The sequence below is a fragment of the Rhinolophus ferrumequinum genome, chromosome 25 (genome assembly GCF_004115265.2).
Source record: "Rhinolophus ferrumequinum isolate MPI-CBG mRhiFer1 chromosome 25, mRhiFer1_v1.p, whole genome shotgun sequence".
Classification (NCBI taxonomy): domain Eukaryota; kingdom Metazoa; phylum Chordata; class Mammalia; order Chiroptera; family Rhinolophidae; genus Rhinolophus; species Rhinolophus ferrumequinum.
In genome coordinates, this window is record NC_046308.1 from 3,389,353 (window position 1) to 3,414,668 (window position 25,316).

The 25,316-nt window shown below is 47.0% G+C and overlaps 1 protein-coding gene across 2 annotated transcripts; it reads right to left on the bottom strand.

The window, feature by feature from the left end:
* Positions 1–2,315: 2,315 nt before the first annotated feature.
* Positions 2,316–25,203, bottom strand: BRI3BP (BRI3 binding protein). Of its 2 annotated transcripts, XM_033097388.1 has the most exons (4): positions 24,837–25,203; positions 14,557–14,659; positions 4,097–4,180; positions 2,316–3,663 (listed from the first exon to the last, which is right to left on the bottom strand). In XM_033097388.1, exons 1-4 carry the CDS (start codon positions 25,041–25,043, stop codon positions 3,242–3,244), a joined length of 816 nt encoding a protein of 271 aa, XP_032953279.1. In that variant the 5' UTR covers positions 25,044–25,203; the 3' UTR covers positions 2,316–3,241. The 2 variants fall into 2 exon arrangements, with proteins under 2 accessions (XP_032953279.1, XP_032953280.1); XM_033097389.1 differs by lacking the exon at positions 4,097–4,180 and having other exon boundaries at positions 24,837–25,202.
* Positions 25,204–25,316: the final 113 nt, after the last annotated feature.

A 25,316-nucleotide genomic window follows, 5' to 3' on the forward strand; every position in this document is an offset into this window, starting at 1 on the left:
CTGAATCAGAGACAGACTAACAAAGTGATTTCCGTCTTCCCCTCAAGCCAGTCCTCCTGGGTGTGCAAAAGTCACGACCTGTATGTTTAACACTTCGTACCCAATAGGGGATGTCCCCAGCCAGTTACTTCCCACCACCAGTCAGAAAGGCATGGTCCCAGTTCCCCTCTCTGCTTCCCGACCCTGCTTGTGGCAGCACTCAGGCAGCCCTGTGTGGCACTGTGTCTCTCATCTTCTGGGAACTGGATTAAAACGCTTCTTTCAATGGTATTGTGCCCTACACGTTATGTAAATTGAGACCCCAGACCAGCTTTCAAGAAATTCTATTGGTGCTACACTTTGTTCCCAGAAATGATATGGCGTATCACTGCAACGTGAAGCAAAAGAAACCCAGGAGGCAGGTAACGCTGACTGGTATCAGAAAATACATTTATGGAAGGCTTATGTGCCACGAAAGAATCTCTGCCAGTCAAGGAAGAGACCACTGTAAACACTGATCCCAAAACATCCCCCCAAATCCAGTAATTTAGAGACCGTGGGTCCTTTTTCTTTTCTGGACTATTTTCTGCTCTTAGTATTTACTGTGATACTGAAGTATTGGGAAATTAACACTGATTAAGATATTTTAAAAACAGTCTTAATTATAACAGATCCACGTTCTCACCAGGATGTTTTTGTATCACATTTAATTAAGTGCTGCACTAAGATATTCTACAGCCCTAAAGATATAAAAAAGGCTTCTCGTCAAGGTATGAGATGTGGTATACAAAAATACATTTTTCCACGTACAAAAGAGAAAAAAGAGACGGGTGGGAGTGGCAGCGGGAGGCCAAATACCCTATAAGCTTCCATGGAATGGAGAAAGAAAAGAAAAAAATCCCTAACGATTTGAGGTAAGGAATATGCCCAAACAAAAGTCAAATTTCTGCATTAAAAAGCAAGAGTCATTCCAACCTAACATCTAGGACTTCTATCAGAATTTCCCACAAGCTTCTATCCTGAAGTGCTACTCCTAATTAAGTGCAGGCTCTTTCATTAAAAATAGACACCTCTCACTTGAGTGTATCGAACTGTAAAATGGGCTTCAGAGTCTACACTTAGCCAGTTCGGTAAAAACGCTGCAAAGTCCCGATAGCAATTTTCAGTGGATGCTTGTAGTCTTGATCCACTACTGCCCACATTCATGTGCTGCCCTCGATTTACTGGACATTCACATGGTCTTCCTGCCTGGATCTCCATCCAGCATGGGGACCTTCAGGTGCCAGGTGTGAGGGTGGGATGGGGAATGGAGTGGCTCTGAGACCCGAACCGGTGAGAGTTTAAGACTTAAAAGCTCTGTGTGGAATATGCCAATCCCACCTCCTACGCCCCCACCCCTACCCCTGTCAATAGAAGCAAAGTAATGTTTTAGTATGTAAGCATGCCCAGTACACGAAAGCCAAATGCACACATAACAGGAAAGGAGGGTGACGATGACCTCCCTAGAGTCATTTGTTCCCAGTGCTAGAATATTCATCCACAAGGATCTAAATGACAAAAACGGGCGGTTTCAATCCAGAAACCACAGGTTTCAAATGCCCATGGATAACAATTTGCCCGAGCAAATCCTAGAGAACAGGTACGCATTCCAGAAAGTGAGTGTTGGGTCCCGTGATGTGTACTTTCAAAAGAGAAATTTCAGAAACATCCTCAGAAACATCTGCTTCCATGTTCCAGATACTTGCAACCAAAAATAAAACGTGACAGAAACACGGCACAGGAGTGGGCAGACAGCCGAGTTATCTCCAATGTGGTACCTGGACCAGAAGGTCTTGGTTCTACACGATCGGGCAGGGAGGGATCTCTGCAAATGTACACACAGGGGCCCTGGGCGGGGGCTGCCAGGGCACAGCGGTGGGCAGGGAAGGGCTGTGGAGACAGTCATGACCCTGGGGGCAGCCTTCAAAAGTTTGTTCTGCAGCAGCTGCCTTACCTTGCCCTGTTTCCTGGTGCTTGCCAACACCCTTGGGGGTCCTAGAAAGGGCATTTCCACCAGCCCCCGATCCAGGCCTTGTTAAACTCCCCTGTTCAGGCCCCCCACAGCTGTCTGCACTGCATGTACTTCTCTCTGCCCCTAAAGACCACCTAAAATGAGGACACTGCAGACTTCAGACAGAGAACACCTAACCTGTGTATGGTTGAAATTTCAGGAAAAACAATTCAGATCTTCTCCCAGGCTTGTTTACGCTGCGGATTGTTTCTGAGACGCTTTCTAAGCAGCAACAGACTTGAAAATGTTATTAGCTGCTATGGTTTGTTTTCCTTCTAAGGTCCCGAGTCAACCAAAACCAAAAATGCAATAAATAAACAAAACACCCTTGAGAGTTCATCTTTCCTATATAGGCCTAGCTAGCACACAGTGAAATTGGGACATCAAAAGGATTCCTGGGTGAGCCTGGACGCCTACCCAGATAGCTCCTAACATCTGACCCCAAAGACATTTCTTCACCCCGTCCTTGAGCTTTTCCTTCACAAAACATTGAGGTTAAAATTCATCCAAGCACAGATTGGGATGGGAATATCAAGTTTCCTACAAATAATGACTTCTTCACTTAGAAATCGAATCGACGGCAGCTTGGCTCGCGTCACTAAGATCCAAGAGACATTTAGTTTCCACTTCAAGCCCAACCATCTACATTCGTAAGTGACAACATTCATCAGCTCGGTCAACACCAACCAAAGATAACATAAAATGAAGCTCACCATTTTGGAACATGAAAAGAACGCACAGACCTCACCCAGTAATCCCTACACTGTGAAAAGAAACCCTTAACTTTTCTAAAAATGTTGAATTAGCATATTCTTCCCCTCCACGTAAAGTTTTAATAAACTTGACTCGGGTCTGCCTTTATTAAAAAACCTTACAAAAGATGTATTTAAATGCTTGAAAAAATTAACTTTATGCTCTATGCAGATAAACTTCTCTGACTGTACAGCTAATATGGTTATATCCTTTGTTTAAAAAATATTTCTTCCGCTAATGACACTTCGTAGGTAGTTCTACGTAAACGATCTCATCGTTCCCCTTGGCACGCATCCTACGAGTTTGCCTGTGGCCGGAAATACCCTCACCAAGCGCCACTCTCTTGTTCAGGAATGTTTATTAAGATTGTTTGGGGTTTGGTGTTCTTTTTTTCTTTTTTCTTTTCTGTTTTCTGAGAGAGGGCGCTGGTGTGAGGGGACCCGGCCGGCTGGCTGATTGTCACTTGCTGTTGGCGCGGTCGAGACTTTCTAGCACCCGGTTGAGGCGGATGCTGAGCAGTCGGACCTGGTTCTCCAGGTGCTCCAGCTTCTCCTCCACGCTGGGGCTGTTGGGGCTGCCACGCCAGTAAAAGCCCATGGGCCCAGTCATGAAGTAGATGGCCACCACGAAGCACAGGGGCAGGATGGCGTTCTCCGGCTCCCCCTCGTACTTGTGCAGGATGTACACGCAGGACATGGAAAACAGGATGACCCGAAACACCCAGAAGAAGCGGCCAAATGCCACGTGTAGGAGGCTGAAGGTGAAGCCCAAGGTCAGAGACAAGAACCAGTAGGCCAGGAGGACCACACCGACCAGCAGGAGGGCACGGGTTGGGCTGCTGGCCACCGAGGCGGGGCTGAAATACTGGGACAGGTTCGAGACTGCAGAACAGAAAAGAGGGACAGTGGCTGGTTATATGGAGTCAGGGGTTTCCCGACAAGGTGGGGCGGGGGGCAGCACAGCTCATGTGCTTGGCATCTGCAAAAGCCCAAGGAACTAAGCTGCTTCAGTAACCTTCATACTACCCTAGCGAAATACAGGGCATGCCCTTCAGCCTGCCTGCTGTAGCGTGGGTTCAAAACACCTGTCATGGCGGGGAAGAGCCTGCAAACTCTCCCTTGATGTCCTTCCTTCCTGTCTGCCATATAACAAATGCCCAGTTTCGGGCTGGGCACATGGCTGCCCAGGACAAAGGCCTGTCTCAGTCTCCCTTACAGCTACATGGCTAAGCTTTGGTCAGGGAGAGGGAAGAGGAAATGTTTTGTGGTAGCTTCAAGGGGCTTTTCCTGAAAGTAGCAGGACTGTGCCCTTTACCTCTTCTTCTTCTGCCTGCTGGAATGTGGATGCGATGGTAGGAGTGGGAGCAGCTGTCTTGGGCCATGAGGGAAGAAAAGTCACCTATCGGGGAGCAATAAGATGGAAGGTGCCTGGGTCCTGAGGACCACGTGCTGCAAAGCTACCTACCCGCCTAACCACCTACCTGTGAATTCTCACATAAGAGAAACACGTTTCCATCTTGTTTAAGTTGCTATTATTAGGGGTGTTTTACTCACAGCCAAATCTAATCGTAACTGGTACCCACACATGAAGTTCCATCCTAAGCATGGAGTGAAATGGAGGAGTTGCGTCTTCTGTGTGCCCAACTTAAGAAAATTTTGAAACAGAAAAGTTAAAATAACAGTAAAGTACTCCTATTGAAACCACCTAGTTTTAACAATTGTTAAACACTGTGCTCCATCTCTCTAGTCACATCTTTTTTTTTACCAAACCATTTGACAGATGCACACGTCATACTTCAGCACGCTTTGCCCCCCGTTTTATTGAGGTACAATGGACATACAGCAGTGCAGAAGGCAAGGCGTGCAGCGTGATGACTGGACTTACATATATTGTGACATGATGACCGTAAGTTTAGATAACGTCCATCATGTCACGTAGATACCAAAACGGCAAAAAAAAAAACACGATTTTTTTTCCTTGTCCTGAGAACTCTTAGGATCTAGTACTCCCTTAACAACTTTCCAATGTACCACACAGCAGGGTTAACAAGAGTCACCACGTTGTACGTTACATATGGAAGTTTGTACCTTTTGACCACCCTCAACCAACTCCCCCACACCCCATCCTGTCTCTGATAACCACAAATCTGATCTCTTTTTCTATGAGTTGTTTTTTTTTTAAGAGTCCACATGTAAATGAGATCATACAGTATGTGTCTTTCTCTGACTTATTTCACTTAGCATGATGCCCTCCAGGTCCATCCATGTTGTCGCAAACGGCAGGATTTCCTTCTTGTTATGTCTGAACAATATTCCATTATACTCGTATATATCACAACTTCGTTATCCATTCATCTGCCGTGGACACTTAGGGTGTTTCCGCGTCTTGGCTCCTGGGAATAATGCTGCAGGGAACATGGGGGTGCAGACATCTCTTCCACATACTGGTTTTATTTCCTTTGGATGTATATATCCAGAAGAGGGATTGCTGGCTCATAGAGTATCCTATTTTTAACTTTTCCAGGATCCTCCATACTATTTTCTATTGTGGCTATGCCAATTTACAATCCCACCCACAGTAACCAGGGTTCCCATTTCTCCACATCGTCACCAGCATTTGTCATCTTTTAGAAAAGAGCCATTCCAACAGCTGTGAGGTGGTATCTCACTGTGGTTTTGATTTGCATTTCCCTGATGACGTGTGATATTGATCAGCACCTTTTCACGTATCTGTTGGCCATTCATTACAGTCTTTGGGAAAATATCTATTCGGGTCCTTTGCCCATTTTAAAATTGGATTATTTGGCTTTTTGTTATTGAATATTGAGTTCTTTATATATTTTGGATGTTAACCCCTTAACAGGTATACGGGTTACAAATATTTTTTCCTATTCCATAGGTTCTTTACATTTTGTTGATTATTTCTTTTGCTGTGCGGAAACTTTTTAGTTTGGTGTAGTTCCACTTGTTTATTTTTGCTTTTGGTGTCAAATCTAACAAATCATCACCAAGACCAACATCAAAGAGATTACCACCTATGTTTTCTTCTAGGAGTTTTATGGTTTCCGTTCTTACATTAAGTCTTTAATCCATTTTGAGTTGATTTTTGTTTGTGGTGTAAGATAGGGGTCTAGTTTCACTCTTTTACATGTGAATTTCCAATTTTATTAAAGAGACTACCTTTTCTCCATCACGTATTCTTGGCTCCCGTGTCAAATATTAGTTGATCATGTATGCATGGGTTTGTTTCTGGGCTCTCGATTCTGTTCCTCTGGTCTGCTTGTCTGTTTTTATGCCACTACCATACTGTTTTGATTCCTAGATCCTGAAATCAGGATATGTGATGCCTCCTGCTTTGTTCTTCTTTCTCAGGACTACTTTGGCTTATCAGGGTCTTTTGTAGTTCCAGATAAATTTTAGGACTTTTTTCTATTTCCGTGAAAAATGCCATTGGAAGCTTGATAAGGATTGCATTGAATCTGTAGGTGCTTTGGGTAACATGGACATTTTAACAATATTAATTATTCCAACTCATTAACACAGGATACTTTTCCATTTATTTGTGTTTTCTTTGATTTCTTTCATTTATGTCTTATCGTTTTCAGAGTAGAGAGCTTTCACCTCCTTGGCTAAGTTTATGCCTAAGTATTTTATTGTTTTTGATGTTATTGTAAATGGGATCGTTTTATTTCTCTTTCAGATAATGCATTGTTAGTGTATAGAAACGCTACTGACTTTTATATGTAAATTTTGTACCCTGCAACTTTACTGAATTCATCGATTAAATCTAACAGTTTTGGTGATTTTTTATACATAAAATCATGTCATCTGCAAATAGGGACAGTTTTACTTCTTCCTTTCTAATTCTGATGGCTTCCACCTTTTAAGAATAAACCTAATATTTCCCTCAACACCCAGGACCTATGATACTACGATCGCACCTAAGAATATTGAATTCCATAATATCATACACACTCCCCCAGTTATCCAGGAATATATTTACTATATCTGTTCTCCCCCAGCCAAGACCCAATCACGCTTCTGTGCTTCATGTGGCCACGGTGCGTCAGTCTTCTTTAACCTAAAACAGTCCCATGACACGGACCTTCTGAAGACTAGTTTGTCCAGACTCATTTTCTTGCAGAAAGACCTACATTCTGGAATTGCCTGATTGTCTCTTCACGGTGTCAGTTACCATACTCAAGGGGAGTTACCTGCTACGTGCATTTAACTTACACCAACAGTTCTCAAACTTGAGTGTGGGTCCCAGAAAACCCCGAAGGGCTTATGAACACAGGCAGCTGGGCCCGACCCCAAGACACCGATTCCGTAGGTCAGGGCTGGGCCAGGCAATCCGCACCGCTTACAAGTTCCTAGGGACGCTGTTGCTGCGGCCGCTGGTGTGAGGGCCTCGTTTTGAGATCTACCGGCCAACGCACAACCTGCTCTGTGCATGAGGGGAAGAGCAGGGCATGGGTGATGTGGGATGTGACGATGTGGAGTGGGTGAGTGTGGACCCAGAGCAAGCATGAGACGAAACGTCTGGAACCTGGGACTTCCCAGTCTCTAAATGCACCTGCAGTGTGAATGTTTTGCACCCTCCCCCCAACCCCACAAGTGGTCAGACTGCCGTGCGCAAGCTGGCCACTGCGCCTGGGGCCCAACCTCGCAAACAGCCACCTTCTCCCGGGCTGAAGCCACAGGGTCCCCCAGGACTCCCCAAAAGCCAGATGACAGGCTGCTTCCTGGTGCCTTCAGAGGCATCGGAGCACTTGGACTAGTGCTTTCGACTTTGGAGCTGACTTTCAAACTTAACTCCTGCAGAGGATGAGACTAAACCAATATTTATACGTATGAGTTCTGTCTATTTATGTTTACCTAGTAGAAACTAAAACCAATTTTTAATAAATTCTTAACTTTAAAAATATTTCTTCATGATTTTGTACTTTAATACACCTCACACTTTCAGGCTAATTTTTCTTAAAGCTTTTTAAAAAATAGACAAATTTTCAAACGTGTTTTAGGTTCAAAGCAAAATTAAGCAAAAGGTATAAATTTTAAACACTGCTATTATTAACTTGTTTAAAAATAACAATGACCCCTTGTAGGTTAACACAAATAATATATTTTTCATAAAAAATAACAGTTTTCCAAAACAAACAACAAAAACCATAGCAAGAACAGTGGCACTGTTTTGCATTTTTGCAAAGCTCGTTAATCTGGCTTGTTAGGAGAGAGTTGGGTTCTCAACCTGTTTTTCAATTCACAGAAATAGAATGCCAGCCATCAATGTGAGCCACGTATTAATTTTAACTTTTCTAGAAGCCTCATTAAAAAAGGCAAAAAGAAACAGGTAAAATGAATGTTAAAATATTTAACCCAACATATTCAAAATATTACCCACATGTAATGGATATAAAAAAATTACTGAAGCATGTGTTGAACGCCTGGCCTCACTGAAACATGTTGTTAGGAAAAGGGACCCCCCAGGGTTCCTCAGAGCATACTTTGAGAAGTATGGTGGACTATATGTCCAAAGCCACATAACATGTACCATCATGTTATCCAGGGGCTAAGATAGGTGATGAGCAGGTACAGGGTCACCTGGGGGAGATCCTGGCCTGGAGGTGAGAATGCTAACCTGCAGGCCACAATTCAACGACTTAAGTAGAAACAGCTGCTTCAGTCAAGGGAGGCGGTAAGAAGCAACCTTGCTCCCTAGATGTCCTAAAAGTCCTAAAGAGAACAAGAGCAACTCGGGGTGTTCTGCCCTAGAGCAAACAGGGATTGCATTCATTTCCTGGGGCTGCCATAACAAAGTGCCACAAGCTGAGGAGCGGACACCCTCCCCGTCCTGGAGGCCGACGTCTGAGACCGACGTGTGTGTGTGTGTGTGTGTGTGTGTGTTCCTTCTGGGGTCTCTGCCTCTGCAGGAGACTCCGTTCCAGGCCTCGCCCAGCTCCTGGTGGGCAGTTAGTAACCTTCGGCATTCTCGCATCACCTGATGACTGCGTCATGTTCATGTGGCTTCTCCCTTTGTGTCTCTGGGTCCAAATTTCCCCTTCTTATGAGGTCACCACCAGTCATACTGGATTGGGGGCCACCCTACTCCAGTATGACCTCACCTTAACTAATGACATCTGCAATGACCCTATTTCCAAATAAGGTCACATTCTGAGGTCCTGGGAGTTAAAACTTCAACTCTGAGTTTCAAACTATGAGTTTTAGGGGGACACATTCAACCTTGTTACCACTCAAAGAAAACTAGAAGTTTTGGTGGCGGACTTGTCCTCAGCCTGACCTGGCTTTATGTCACTGCACATCTGTAGAGTCCCCAGGATGGAGGAGGGGAAAGCTGGCTCTGGACACAGACGGACACAGGCGGCCTCTGCACAGAGAACTGCGAACTGCATAACTTAAGTTTTGGAGCAGAGCCTCTTCAGAAGCCATCGAGGGTCACTGGGTATTTCCTGCGGACGAGGCACTGTTCTGGCCGCTCTGCATGAATTGTCATTTAATCCTCACGATGTGCTGCTGACAAGACACATAGCATTTTCCACATGGGGACTCGGGCACAGAGAGTGACCGGCCCAGGGTCCCACAAGTAGGACAGGACAGAGCTGGAGGAACTCCGACGCAGGGAGTCACAGCAGCATTTTGTCAGAAGTGGCCTCAGAGGCTTCAGAGAAAGTAAAAACTTGATGAAGATGGGAGACTTAAACTTACCCTTCTGACACCTAGCCACGTGTTCTACGTCCCAGCAGTGTCCTGAGCCAGCAGACATGGAGTGGGGCTCGAGCCATGCTGGCCATGGGGGTGTGGAGATGTGGTGAGTCTCATTTGAGATGCGCTGTGTTGTCACGCAAGGTCTTAGCTCCCGTTCCTCGCACAAGAATGCAGGATATGGCGAGGCCAAAAAGGAACAATAATGGAGCCATAGATAGGGGAGTCATACCACTATATTCTCGATGGCGGCTGGTCGAGACACAAAAGCAAACATCCGCCAGTATCCCAATGAGGGGTCTTCTTGCACCCCAGTCTTGCTGGCAGCTGGGCGAGACACAGGAAGTAGGATAAACATGATCTGCAATCCACAATCCACTTGCTAACTGCACTTGCTAGCTGCAATCCGCCACCCGCTTCTCTGCCAACCAACCACCCACCCAACCCCCTAGCGTAGCCACGGCAGTTATATTAGTGGCTAATGGCTAACTGGTTACAGCTGATGGCCACCCAGCTACGGCGGATGGCCATCTGATTACACCTGATGGCCATCTAATAACCGAGCCAGCACCTTTCCATGTGAGGCCGAGAGCCTGGAAACTGCTCTCTGGGACTCTGTCCCCACATGTGTCAAATACAAACTGGATTTCGAAGACATAATCCCCCCGCCCCCACAACGTAAGACGCCTCATTAATCACTTTCCATGTTGATGACAAGTTGAGATGACAATATTTTGGATCTGTTGGGCTAACCAAAATTTGTTATTAAAATTCATCTCACTGGTTTCTTTTTCCTTTTTTAATGTGACAGCTAGAACATTTCACATTACACGGGTGGCTGGCATTCCATTCCCATCAGACTGCTCTGGGCTAAGAAGTCTCCATTTTAACCAGCACCCTGGAACATTCTGAAGAAGGAAATTAGAGGATTGCCCTCAAGGAAAGATTTCGTATCTGCACATGCAACTGGGGAGTAGTTTCCAGTAAAGTCTTTTACACACTTGGACTTCTAAGCATAAGACACAACTTTCAAAGGCCTATGGATGCTCTGAAGCTTATGCATCAAATAAAAGGGGAAAAACCATGGTGCAGAAGTGAATTCTTCACCTGGGAACATGCAGGAACACAAGCATTTATGGCCTCGTGGTTCCGCCCGAGAACGGCTCTGTTCTGGTCCGCTCCGTGTAATCAGAAGGCTGTCTCTACTCTGGAATTTTTCACTCTGAGATGCATGCAATTTCTTGCCATCAGGTCTGCTTCTCCAGGAGTCAGTGGTCATGGCTGCAAATACAGAGTCTCACCATCTGGGCAGGTTCTGAACACGGATTCCGAGCGGGATTGCATGCAGTTGCTGCATCTGGGTTATGCGTTGGCTCCGCCTGCATCCCAGGAGGGGCCGTCAGCGGCCCCGGGGGGCTGCAGCCACACAGCATCCTCTCAGAGGGCCATGCTGCTGCTTCTGATTCCTTGCCTGAGCAGCGAAGCGCCCCAAGTCGGCCTAAGGCTCCCCAGAGGTTGAACTCAACGTGCAAGGCTGGAGACGGTTCCGAATGGCTGCAGGGACGACAGTGGTGGGAACCAGGGCGCCCCACCTGTGCGGCTTTGGGCTCAAGTCCTGGTCTCCAATCTGTAAGGTGGGGGTGACAAGGGCCGAAGGGAGGATTCTGACAGACTCTGCATGTAACAGAGCTGCACTGGCATCCCAGAGCGGCCGTCACAACTGACCAGACTTGGTGGCTGGAAACAACACAATGTCTTCTCTCACTGTTGTGAAGGGCAGGTGTCCGAAATCAAGGTGTCGGCAGGGCCGTGCGCCCACTGCAAGCCCTAGGGGAGGGTCCTGCCTCGTCACTTCCAGCTTCTGATGGCTCTTGGCGTCTCTGCCTCCATTGTTACGTGGCCTTCTTCTCCGTGTCTCATCCTCCCTTTGTGCCTCTTTTTATAAGGACACCAGACATTGGATTTAGGACCTACCCTAAGCCAGGTGACCTCCCCTTAACTTCATTACATCTTCAAAGACCTACTTCCCAAATAAGGTCACACGCACAGGTCCCAGGGGTGTTTGGAAGGACAACTGAACTCACACCAGCCTGGAAGCAGCATGGAGCAACAGTCCTACAATTTGTATTAATAACGGGCCCCTTTGTGCTGGCACCAAGCCAGGGCTGAGAGACAGCCTGAAGGAGACAGGCAAGACCACGTTCCCGGGAGATGAGACTCCAGAGGGGAGACAGCCCCTCCCACAAACACACGGGACGCGGTAGCAGACGAGTGCCATAAAGAGAAGGACAGGGTGGTGTGAAAACAGACCAGGTGTAGGGACAGAGTCCCAGAGAGCAATTTCCAGGCTCTCAGCCTCACGTGGAAAGGTGCTGGCTCGGGTAGTAGATGGCCATCAGCTGTGACTTGTTGGCCATCAGCTGTAACCAGTTAGCCATTGGCCACTGATATAACTGCCGTGGCTACATGGCAAGTCAGTTGGTTGGCAGAGAAGCGCATGGCAGATTGCGGATCGTGTGGATCCTGCTTCCTGTATCTCCAACCCGCCAGCGAGAATATAGTGGTATGAACCCCCTATCCATGGCTCCATTGGTGTTTCTTTTTGGCCTCACCATATTCTGCATTCTTGTGTGGGAAGCGGGAGCTGAGACCCTGCATGACACAAGGTCCCTTCACATGGGGTAATCAGGATGGGCTCCTCGGAGGAGGTGTCATGTACCAGAGACCTGACGATGAAAAAGTCTGAGCAGGCAAAGGGCTGGTGGCATCACGCCCAGCAGGAAACATGTACAGGGACTGGAAGCTGTGATAAAGCCACGGCACGTCCAAGAACTGGATGGAGGCAGGGCTGGGCAGGGAGGCTAGGCAGATCTTTGGAGCTCACAGTCCTGTGTCAATTCCAAGTGTAACAAGGTCACTGGGCAGTTTTAAGGAGAGTGACTTGACCTGATTTATGTTTGATTTTAAATCATTCTGTACAATAAAAGTAACAATAAAAAAAGAAAAAAATCACTCTGCCTGATTGCTTGAGAAGGGACCACAAGTGGCAAGGGAGGACACTGAGTCAGGAGGTGTGCAGGAAAGAGTTAACGTGGCGGGCCGAGGCTGCTCTCTCTAGGAAGACCTGCTGGCAAGACTGGCCCCTGGCTGGTGTCTGGGAACTTGGATTTCCAGAGTGAGGTATTGTCATTCACACCAAGAAACATATATTTGGTCTTTGTCTCCATTTCTGGCACAGAGCTCCTAAAACCTTTGGCATTTTCTCAGTGATGACAGCGATAATTCATAACAAGCTCCTTTCACTCACACCTGAGTCTGTTAATACGGTGGCTTTTGGAAAGCCCCTAGGGACGGGGGCTGGTTGTCAGGGGAACCAGCCATGTGATTAGTGGGTTGGAACTTTCAGGACACCCTCCTGACCTATGCGGAGGGGAGGGGGGCCGGTTAAATCAGTCACCGATGGGCAATGATTTCATCAGTCATGGCTGTGTGATGGCACCGCCAGAAAAATTCGAAAGTCAGGGGTCCAGAGAGCTTATGCGTTAAGCTTGGAGAGCCTGGAAACTCCGTGGCCTTCTCCCAGACCCTGCCCCGTGCACGTCTTCCATTTGGCTGTTCCTGAGTTATATACTTTGCAATAAACCAGTGATCTAGTAAGAAAGCTTCTGGGTGGTGAACACACAATGTAATTTATAGATGATGTGATGTAGAATTGCGCACCTGAAATCTATGTAATTTTAATAACAATTGTCACCCCAATAAATTTAAATAAAAAAAAAAAAAAGAAAGCTGGTTTCCTGACTTTCGTGAGCCAGTCTAACAAATTACATGAACCCGAGAAGGGGGTTGTGGGAAGCTCTGAGGTACAGGTGGTTGGTTAGAAGCACAGGTGACAAACTGGAATGGGCACTCTTGTGCTACTGAGCCCCTGACCTGTGGAATCTAAGGAATCTGACGCTATCTCCACGTAGATCGTGTCAGAATTGTGTTAAATCTGTGGAACGCCTGGTCAGTGTCCAGGGAGAACGGAGGTCACTGGTTGGCGGAGCGGAAAAAACACGCAATGCAGAGAGTGGTTGCTCCATTTCTTGATACGCGTGGCTTACTGGGCCTTGACTGTCTGTACAAACAGTATGGTTTATGCTGACCTTCAGGGAAGTCTGGAATTTTGGTCCCTGCCAGGCAGAGGGTGCCTTGGGGACCAGCCCCCGATAAACACCCTGGGCGCAGGGTCTCTGATGGGCTTCCCTGCTAGACGGCACTTCACACGTGTTGTCACAGCTCGCTGCTGGTGAATTAAGAGCATCCTGTGTGACTTCACTGGGAGAAGACTCTGGAAGCTAGAGCCCGGTCTCCTCTGGACTTCACCCCAGGCGCCTTTTTGCTTTGCTGACTGTGCTTTGTGTCCTTACGCTGGAATGAACCACAGCCGTGAGTACGACCCCAGGCAGTGTCGGGGGAGTCTTCCTAGAGTCACTGAGCCTGGGGTGGTCTTGGGGACCCTGACACAGGAGGCTGCTGCAGACTTCCTGGAGAGAGAGGTGGCAGCCTGGACCCGGGCTGTGTTCTTAACTTCAGCAGCTCCAGCAGCGGTCCTCCCGATTCTTGGAACAGGGTTAGCAACACCTGGCAGGCCAGGTCGGCCGTGGCTGGGGACACAGGTGGCCTCTTCAGACCCTCTGATGATTCCGGGAGCACCTCACTCTCCGTATTAAATCTCTTTCTGTTTAAGTAACTGGAGTAGTGTGTCACTGACCCCAACTACCCAGAGAATCACCTCTGGTCCGTGCACTTTGCCAGGGGGCAGACGAGTTGGCACCACCCACTGGCACCTTATCCTAAGTAGCCTCTGTGAATCTCAGCTTTGGCGGACCATTTATGTGTGCAGCCATTACAATAAGAAGTCTTCATACACATCATCACTGCCCCCACCCCCGCAAGGGGTGTCACCTACCACTCTCACCATGGGTGCCGGTTCCACACTTTGAGAACCACCAGAATAAAACCGCACCTTGAATGAATCCCGTGCCCCCAACTACCCCCCTCACCTACCGTCAAGGCCAAGAACATCCAAGATATCCGTCCAAACTTTCCATATTGTTTCCACAAACATATCCACTCCCAGCACGAACCTCTCGGTCAGCCTGGTCAAGAACTGCAGAAACAAGAGAAGGGTCATCACTACCTCGGTCCACGCTGCCTTCTTCCCAGTCCAGCCAAGCCCATCAGTTTATAGTTCAGCACGAAAACAGCTGACATGGTCACGGCCACACTAGGAGTAGCCAAGTAGCCCAGGGCACTGACTTGAGCGTGGACCAACTGCCGGTGGGCCAAGAACTGAGAGAAATTTGGTCCAACCTCCCTTCTGCAGGCCAAGTGATGTCCCCTGGGAGATGGGAGCGCTCCCAGAGCCATTTTGCTCCACACCCCGTTTCTCTTGCAGCCTTCTGCTGACCTTTTTGTCAAGGTCTCCGCTTTCCTCTGCCTGATTTCTCATTTTTACTTATTTATTTTTAATGTCTTAAATGTATTTTTCAATTAGAGTTGACATGCAATATTATGTTAGTTCCAGGCATACAGGATAATGGTTAGACATTTACATAACTTACGAAGTGATCCCTCCCTCTCCCCCTATGCTTCGTTCCCACCTGGCAATGCGTGATTATTACAATATTACTGACTGTATTCCCTCTGCGGTGCTTTACATCCCTGTGACTAGTACTGGCAGTTTGTACTTCTGGTTTCTCATTTGGAAATGTGGGCGTTTACGCCTCTGATCTATTTCACCTGGAGGTGAAGCGATGCGACAAGGGAGTAGCTCTAAAAGGCTGACAGGTGAGAAAGGTGGTTCTTACACGTAAGCTGTATCCATGGGAATGACAGAGACCCACGCCCTCTCCAGCTTTAGGGACCCAGGGCCTGGGAGGTCTTTCTTAGCTGTACAGGTGATTTGGGAGAATCACTGGGCTAGAGTAATATGATATGAGGTGTAGCCTCATTGCACATTATTATTATTATTATTTGCATGGCTTACTTTTATTTTTTATTACAAAAATTCATACAAAAGTTTTAAGAAACCTTATTTTTTTGAGTAGGTGATATTCTGTACATATGGCCCAAAACCCAAAGCTACAAATGGGAATTTGGTGAAAAGTAAGCCTCCCATCTCCCATCTCCCTCCCCACACCCCAAATCCCTTTCTGGAGGGCACCACTGATAACACTCACTTCTGTAGTCTCCCTTGGATGCACTGGGTGAATAATGGCACAAACCAATATTTTTTCCACAAATAGTAGCATATGTGTGCAATTCTGCAGTTTTTCTCTGTAACACTCTGCCTTGGTGATTACTCAACCTCAGCCTGTACAGAGCTGCCTCGTTCTTTTTAAAGATGGTATTTAACCAATCCCCTGCTGATGGACACCTAGGTAGTTCCCAAACTGTGCTATTACAGCCAATGGGCCCGTGTACACATGCCCTTTGGCTCACATGTGGAGGATGAATGCCTCAGAGTAAATTGGCTACAGCATTTTAAATTGGATATCCTGGGTGGAATGTGCGTCTAGGACAGAGGAAGAAGGAGGGGCAGGGTTAAATCACAACCAGGAGAGCAGAGGAGCCCAGCAATCTCCGTGTTGGCACTGTGGCTTGGCTGAGTGTGCCCGGGGCCGGGAGCTTAACTGCCAGGGCTCGACAGCCAGAGTCAGAGGCCTCTTACTTGGTAGCTTGGCCCTGGGCATGTCGTATGTATTCTTAAGATCTCCAAGTCTTCAGCCGACAAATGGAGGTAATAGCACTTGCCCCATCTGGTTATTAGAGCATTCAATAATCAGCCTTCGGTAATGGCGCTAAGCGAATCTATATGTTTAAAGATCACGTAGCCATCAGCTGATGGGGAATAAACAAAACTCGGCATAGCCATACAATGGGATATTATTTGGCCATAAAAAAGGAATGAAGCTCTGATACATGCTCCAAACATGGATGAACCTTGAAAACATTATGAAGAAGCCAGACACAGAGACCACACGTTGTACAATTCCTTTTGTTTGAAATGTCCAGAAAGGGCAAGTCCGTGATCAGAACACAGGTTAGTGGATCCCAGGGGCTAGTGTACAGGATTTCTTTTTGGGGGTGGTGAAAATGTTCTTACGTGGACTACGGTGATGGCTGCACAACTCTATATAGTACAAACATCCATCGAATTGTACACTTTAAATGGGTGAATTGTATGGTACGTGAATTAGACCTCCATAAAGCTGCTAGTAAAAACAACGGAAGGCTTAAACAAAATAATGGGAGAGTTGATTTAAAAAACAAAAAAAAAAAGACGTCAAAAGACTATGTGGAGAATGCCAGAAAGTATACATGTCAGAGAGAAGAGAGGTGACTACCCCTCTCTTTGGGGGTTTGGGTGGCGGGGGGAAGAGAGGTTGGGAGAACGTATCTTCACCCAGATACAAGGCACACTGGTGTTGGTTTAGTTATAATTCTTTGTTGTTGTTGTTGTTGTTGTTAAAGAGCTTTACTGACAGATCGTTTACATTTAGAATATTTACAAGGTTCGTACAATCATCACCATAAAAAAAAAAAAATCATCACCATAATGTAATTCGAGAACATTTTCATCACCACAAAAGAAGCCTTGCACACATGCGTAGTCACTCTCCATCCCTCTTCCTCCCAACCCGGGCAACCACTAATCTCCTGTCTGTCTCTATGGATTTGCTTTTCCCGGACTTTCCACACAAATGGAATCATATAATACATGACCTTTTGTATCTGGCTTCTTTCACTCAGAATAACATTTTCAAGGTTCACCTGTGTTGTTGCATGAATCACAACTCAATTTTTCTTCACTGCCAAATACCATTCCATTTTACGGACATATTACATTTTGTTTCTTCTGTCATCATTCTTTAAAGTATGTACACTTTGCACATGTGTGTCGATAGATAGCAATTTTTAGAATTTATTCAAATGGAGGAATAAGGAAAGGGCTCCACACCGAGGCTTTTGTGAGAAAAAGATATCGGGCCTTTAAAATGGCCCCAACTCCTCAGAAATGGTGTGAGGAGGCAGTTATTTGGGAAGCAAGAGACATTCCTGCTCACGCTGCTAAACCTCTCTGTGCCTCAGTTTTCGCAGCTGTAAAATGGGACGGAGAGAGGACTCCCCATCAGAACCTGTACAGACCTCGGCCGGGGGCCAGCACACAGTACAGGCCCCCATATTGGGGCTGCTGGGGTTGTTTCTGTCAGACCCAGGAATGGTGGGGTGGCCCCCTAACCCTGGCACTCCCAGCAATGACGAAAGCCCGACCTCCACTCCAAACTTGTATGTCTTAGATTAAAAATACTATTGCAGGTTAAAAATGTTTCTGAGGGGGGGTAGACACAACAAGAATGGCGTAGGGGGTTGGGTGAATGGGTTGAAAGAGGGAGAGGGATTAACAAGTACAAGTTGGTGGTTACAAAACAGTCACGGGGATGTGAAGTGCATGCAGCGCAGGGAGTAAGGTCAACAAGATTGTAATAACTATGTCGGGTGTCCGGTGGGGACTAGACTTACTGGGGGATCACTTCCTACGTTGTGCAAATGTCGATCCACTGTGCTGTGCACTAATATAACACTGTATGTCAACTCTAACTGAAAACTTTTAAAAGTTTGTTTTAAATGGAAGAGAGTTGATCAATAGAAGTGCTGCGTGATGAGGGCAGGGGTTCAGTCTACGATTCTTTCTCCCTCTGTGTGTGTTGGACAATTTTCAGGATGAAAAGTTAAAACAAGAGAGATTCAGGTGAACAAAGCGAGGGGGCTTGTGGCCATGGATGTGGGAGGGGACAAAACTCCTCACACTCGGGATTTCCTCACCCCTCCCCTTGCAGCCAGAGGCCTGGGCACCCACCTCCAGACGACTTCCTGCCCCGGGAGAATCAGGCCCTAAGGGCAAATACATCTTGGGTAAGTCAGGGCTGCCAGGGTTCCTGCAGCTCAGAGGAACACAATGAAATGCAAGATCGCCTGGACCCAAAGGGCTGGAACGTGTGCCATTCATGAGTGAATTACAAATGGGAAAAAGAGGGCCGAACGTCCACGAGCTTCCACCAGAGATCAAAGGCATGGGACAAGCTGGCACCCTGTGCCCTGATGTGCTTCCACAGCAAGGACCCAAACCCCTTCGGCAGAGTTCTCCCTAGAACTGTGTGCTCTCACTATTTTCTTTCCACCCCGAGGAAGCAATCAGACAATACACCCTGTGGGACACTGCAAAAGACACTGGCCGGTCAAAGCCACAGTGAGATACCACGTCAGCCTCATGAGGAGAGCTAGTGTCAAAAAGACAGACAGTAACAAGTGTTTGGCGAGCGTGAGAAGGAACAGGAAGCCTCATACCCTGCCGGTGTGAACGTGAAACCGTGCAGTTCTACGGAGGTTCCTTGAAACATGAGAGCCACCACGTGACCCAGCAATTCCACTGCTAGTCTACCCCAAAGGACTGAAAACATGTGTTTGCAAAAGAACTTGCGCGTGAATGCGTATAGCAGTGTCACAGGAAGTGGAAAAGACCCAGGTGTCTATCAACCAATGAATGGATAAATAAGAAGCCATAAGAGAAAATGAAGTGCTGACACACGCTACACCAAAGGTGAACCTTGAAAACACAACGCTGAGTGAAAGAAGCCAGATGCAAAAGACCACAGTGTGATTCCATCGATATGCAATGTCCAGAACAGGTAAATCCGTAGCCACAGAAAGTAGATTATGAGCTGCCAGGGGCTGGGAGCAATGGGGAGTCCCTGCTAACTGGGGCACGGAGTTTCTTTTTGGGGTGATAAAAGTGTTCTAAAATTGGGATGAGAGTTGCACAACTCTCTGAATATACTAAAAAGCACTGAACTTTTGATGAATGAATGGTATGGTATCTGAATTATAACAGCTAACAAAGCTGTTACAAAAAAAAAAAGACAAAAATGTCAAAGTCATAAATGCTTCCTGCATCCTCGAAAAAGTGAGAGGACTTTGACAGGCTAAAAAAGATGAAAGAGATGTGAAAACCAAATGCAATGAGCAATTCTTGATTGCAAGTTGGATTTTTAAAAACGCTACAAAGGAAATGTGAATAGGGACTGTATATTACAAAATTTTATTGTACTAAATTGAAGTTTCTTCGAGGGGATGACAGTATTGCAGTTCTGTAGGAGGAAGTGTCATGATGTGTGCAACAGACTTTGAAATGGTTCAGTGAAAAACTCTGTGTGTGTGTGTGTGTGTGTGTGTGTGTGTGTTGTGTGTGTAGAGAAAAAGCAACACAATTGTGGAAAAATGTGAACAACTGATGAACCTAGGTGAAGAGTTCATAGCTGTTCCTTATTCTAGTCTCTCAATTTTTCAGTACTTTGAAATTTTTCAAAATAAAAAGTTAGAGGAAACATTATTTTGGTTGTGGTAATGTTTTCATGGGTATATGCCTATGTCAAACAACTTACCAACTTGTCCACTTTTGTCCCACTTTAAATATGTGCAGTCTGTTGAAGTGTAATGTCAATTACACCCCCATGAAGCCGTTAAAATGTTGGTGGGGGAAAAAAAGAGTGGAAAGTGATTTTGCTGAAAAGATTTTTCTTGCAAACAGCCAAAAATGCAAACAAAAAAACCTAACAGTTTGATAGAAAAATGGCAAAGAAAACAAAAGGCAATTTCCCAGAAAAGAAAATGCCAATAAGATTCTGAGTCAGGGAGAAGACCATCTATCTCAAACACAAAAGCCAACAAGTTTAATGATACTCTTTGTAGGACCAGGTTTGGGGACCAGCCAGCCCTCACGTGTGTTTGATGCGAGTAACTAGAATACACAAATCTGATAAACAATTCAGTAGTCTCTCAAGATTAGAAGTGCATATGGAATATACAGGACACAAGCAGATAAAACGAATTTATGTTATCAGAAGTCGGGAGAGTGGTTATCTTGAGGCAGAGATGGCTGAACAATCCATTTCTAGATCCCCAAGCTAGTCACATGGGTGCTTAGGGCGTGACCATTCTTTATACTGATGAGGCACAAAAGTGCACCAGTTATATTTAAATTAAAAATGTTTCAAATGCACAGGCCCTTTGATTCAGCAATTCCATTTCTAACAATTTACACATGAATTTGTCTATGGGCGCATACACACCCACACAAATCTGTAAAGAGAGGTCTTTACTGCAGCCTTGTTTGAGTGGCAAAAGACAGGAAACTAACAAAACGCCTACCATTCCACCATTAGATGTGGGTGAAATTATGGTACATCCTTACAATAATTTGCTCTTTGCAGCCCTCCAAAAAGAAGGAAGCAAGACTTTATGTACTGATCTCCAAAGTTTAATTGAAAAAGGAGGTACAGAGCAGCATACATAGTGTAAAACAAACAGAAAACCAACAAGGGATCTACAAGTATATACCTATATGCTTATGTAGACTTTGAACACCTGGCTGCTTCTGGGCAGGAGAACCGGAGATGGGGTCAGAGGTAGGAGGCAGATTATTTTTTTAACTTTTGAACTATTTGAAATGGTATTCCACGAAACTATGGCCTTATTTTTTTTTAAAGACCTAGAAATGTTAAGATTCTTTAAAAAAGAAAAAAAAACTAAACTAAACTAAAACAAAAGCAAAGGAGCAAGAAAAAAAAAACACCAGCTCTCAGCTTGGCATTCAGATGTTCCCACCATATCAGTCCTGCTAGATTTTTTTTTTTTTCCCTGTGCTCCCCATGATCCAGACCTCAATGCAGCCACCTGGGAACGTTGCCACCAACCTTGTCCCAAACCTTCCCTTCCTTGCCAACCCATTTTCCCAGACCCAACTCATGCCCCTTGCTCCAGGCAGGACACCTGGACCCCGTCCTGTTGGCTTTCTGCAATGCCTTTCTTGCACGATTGAGTCTACTTTGTTAACCCCTGGGTCCAGCGTGATACATGTCTCCTTCTTTCCCTGGCTCTGTTGCAGCCATGCACCAACCCACACTGGCTCTCCCCCGCACGAAGCCGGTTTCCACCACTGGGCCTTTGCATGTGCTGTTCTCTCTCCCTGGGATGCTCTGTCCCTCCTGCTCTTTCTCACTCAGCTCACTTCCCCTCCATTATTCTCAGTTCTGCAGGAGTTATGAGTGTGGACGTGGCCAGCTATCTACCACTGATTCACTTTCCTTGTCTGTAAAACAGGGGTGATAACAGAACCTCTATCTTAGAACCGTGCCAGACACATGAGAAGCTTAAACAAAGATCATCCACCATTATTATTACACCATCCTGTTTCGTTTCTTTAATGGCACCTATACCGCTGAAATAATCTTGTTTTATTTATTTTTTTACTTACAGCCTGTCCCATGAAAGCTTCTCAAGAGGGGACATTTTGTCTTGCTCGTGCTCCACAGAGTAGGTGCTTAAGAAATTTTTAAAAATTGTTGTAAAATACATATAACATCAAATTGGCCATTTAAACCATGTTAAAGTGTACAATCCAGTGGCAATATGTACATTCACAATGCTGTGCTGTCGTCACCACTATCTAGTTTCAGAACATTTTCATCCCTGTTAATTTAGTAGTCACTCCCCCTGCCTTCTCCCCTGAGCAACCATTAATCTGCTTTCTGTCTCTATGGACTTGCCTATTCTGGACATTTCATATCAATGAAATCATACAATATGTGGCCTTTTGTATCCCTTTATTTTTTTTTGAAGGTTCATCTGTGTATCATGTACTAGTACTTCACTGGACACATACCGGCAGCATGTGTCAATACTTCATTCTTTTTATGGCTGCATGGGGCTGTTTCACTTTTTGGCTAATGTGAAAAGTGCTGCTATGAGCACTCGAGTACAAGTTGCTTAATAACTGTTAAATGAATTAATGAATACATCACTCTCCTAGCAGATGGATCCCTTTCTTATGTAAATATCTTCAACCATTAACTAAACACTATTCAGTGCCTGGTATTATACATCCAGACTAACCACATTTAACCCCCAATTGATCTCCTTTGCACGAAAGGGACACAGAGACGTTAAGCAACTGTCCCAAAGTCACAGAGCTAGTGAGAAGCAGAGCTGGGATTCAAACCTATGTCTACTCGTCAGCAAGGTCCATGCTCCAAACCATAAGGTTGTGGGTTTATTTTAGACAAGTCCTAGATTAGAAAATAAGGTGGTTCTTTAAACATGCTCGAACTTCACAACCCACCAAGCAGCTCTGGCTCTAATTAGTAAACCCAGGCGTGATGAAAACTATAGTTGCTAGCTGACCCAGTTTTCTTTTCACTAAGATTAACAAAACGATCTAACCAAGCCTGGATGGTGTGGGCTACACTCAGCTGGAAGTAAGTCAGGTCAACCTCATTCTACATGTTGTACCAATTGAAGAAACCAAGAAGGGTCACGAGGCAGGAAGACCGGTGAGGGTACTAGGATGGGCTCCAGGCCCACTCTGCCTGGGTTCAAATCCTGGTTCTGCCACTCAGCCAGACGTGATGCCAGTCACTTCTCCACCCCATGCTTCAGTTTCCCCACCTGTAAAATTGAAACGGTAACAGTACTTACCCCATGGGATTGTTCTAAGGATTAAATGAGTTACTCTAATGATGAAAGTACTTTGCGCCTTTTAAGGAAATAACAGGAGATAGTATTACCATCATCTCTGTTGGAGGCACAAACTCTGGTTGACCCCTAAAAGAATTCTTCGGACCCCCAGATTCTCAGATTCTTTGCCAGAATACCGCTGTCTTATTGATCCCAACCCAGAAGATAGGCCCTTGCACATCGGTATTGTTATTCATGTCCGTGGACCTCAGACTCTCACACAGAACCCTCAGCTGACACATCGCTTCTTTCTGCTTATCCTGCACAAAGAAGTAAGACTTCCTTCTGCTCTAAAACAAATGCTTTCTGCTCTCCAATCGCCCAGGGCAGGCAGTCTCACCTTGCTCACATCCTCTACCACCGACAAAGAGTTCTCTCCTCCGAACCCACAGCCTCCCCAAGAGGCATCCACACACCCACAGGAGAGGATGGTCAGACGTTCCTTTCCCCAACAAAATTAACCTGTCTTTCATTTCATCCAGTAAGAATATCCAGCCAGTCTGATTTGGGTTTCAAGGTTCTTTTTTCCCCCTCCATCTCAAGCACCAGAAAACGTTTTTGAACCCTGAAGGTCCTTCCAGCAGGGCTCAGCAATGCTGATTTGTACCCTAGCTAGGGTGGAACTGCCAACAGCAGCTGATACCAACTCAGCCATTACTCTGGCCCACCACTTACAATCAGTCTCTTACTGAAGGGGGTGGTATTATCCCTATTTAACAAGATAAAGAAACTGAGGCTCAAAGAAGGGAAACCACTTTCCTAAAGCCATCAGGCATGTAAGTAGTAGAGCCAGAACTTGAAGCCAAATAACAGAGCCCAAACTTCAACCCAAACTTCTCTCCATTCCAAAACGCCAGGACGCGCGCAAAGGAGTAAGAGGAGGGCAAGAGCAGTACTCAAGGAACCACATTACCACATGCAACTGTCCCCCATTTACTTCCCCTTTCTGGGGAGCTACTGGTGGCCTTTTGCCCCGAACTGCGTGCCTATCCCACCCAGCTCCAGCGGACCAATCGTGGAGTGGGGAGCCTCCCTGAGCTCCTTCTGAGGTCTCAACATCACCTCAGGGGGCTGCAGGCTCCTAAACGGCTTCACAGTGAACAAAACGCTTCAAGTAAAAGGCCTGGCACACAGTAGGCGCTCAGGAGGGTTAATGAGCCAGGTTGCCAAAGCAACAGAACAGTACGCATCGTTCCCTTTCTTTTCTTGTAAATTAAAAAAAGAAAGAAAGAAAGAAGCCTAAACATCTTAAAAGCCGGAGGAGGAGGGCCTAAGGTGCTCAGGGGAAGAGAAGAGCGCAGCAGCGTGGGTAGAGGGCGCAAGCGGGCAGGGCGCCCCCTGGGCACCCAGCACGGTGCCTGGCTCATAGTAGGTGTTCATTCAAACGTGTTGAATGAATGAATGAGAGGCGCGGTCGGCGTCAGCGCTGCCCAGGAGAAGCCCGGCTGCTCCGCCCTAGGGGGCAAGGTCCAAGGAGAAGTGCAGCGTGGAACAGACGGCGCCCCGCGGCTTTGCACCTGGCCCCAAGCCGGAACCGGCCACCAGAGCCGACACTGGCCAGGCAGGCCTCGGGGCGCAGGCCGGCCACCCCCGTCCCCGGACTGGGCACCCTTCTTCCACGCCGCGGAGGCCGCGCACGGCCCAGGCCGGCCCCGGCGCCAGGTGCGCGGCGGCCGGGGCAAGGTGACCGCGGGCGCGGGCCCGACACCCACCTTCTGAGCGATGCGCACGTTGTCCTCGCCGAACAGGCTGCTGACGCTCTGCGAGAAGGTGTTGACAGTGCGGCGGTAGCTGTTCTTCTCGGTGCCGCCTCGGCCCCGCGCCGCCTGCGCGCCGGGGGCCAGCAGCCCGAGCAGCAGCGGCAGCAGCAGCAGGAGCCCAGCCCGGGCCTGGGGCCCAGCCGAGGCGCGTGCTCCCATCCTGGGGCCGGCGGGATGCAGGGGTCAGGAAGAAGGGTGAGGGCCCTACAGAGGGACGCCGCGGCTCCGGCGGGGACCGCGTAGGCGCGCTGGAGGACCGCGCGCCGCGCTGGTGCCCGCCGCTGCCGCTGCTGCGCCACCTGCCCCGCCCCGCGCGCAAAGGCGCGACGGCCCTGCCCACGCCTGGCCCCGCCCCCAGACGCGGGGACCAGCCATGGACCTGGCCGGAGCCCGCGGGACTAGGTTGAGGTTGCTTTGTCTCCCCGCCCCACC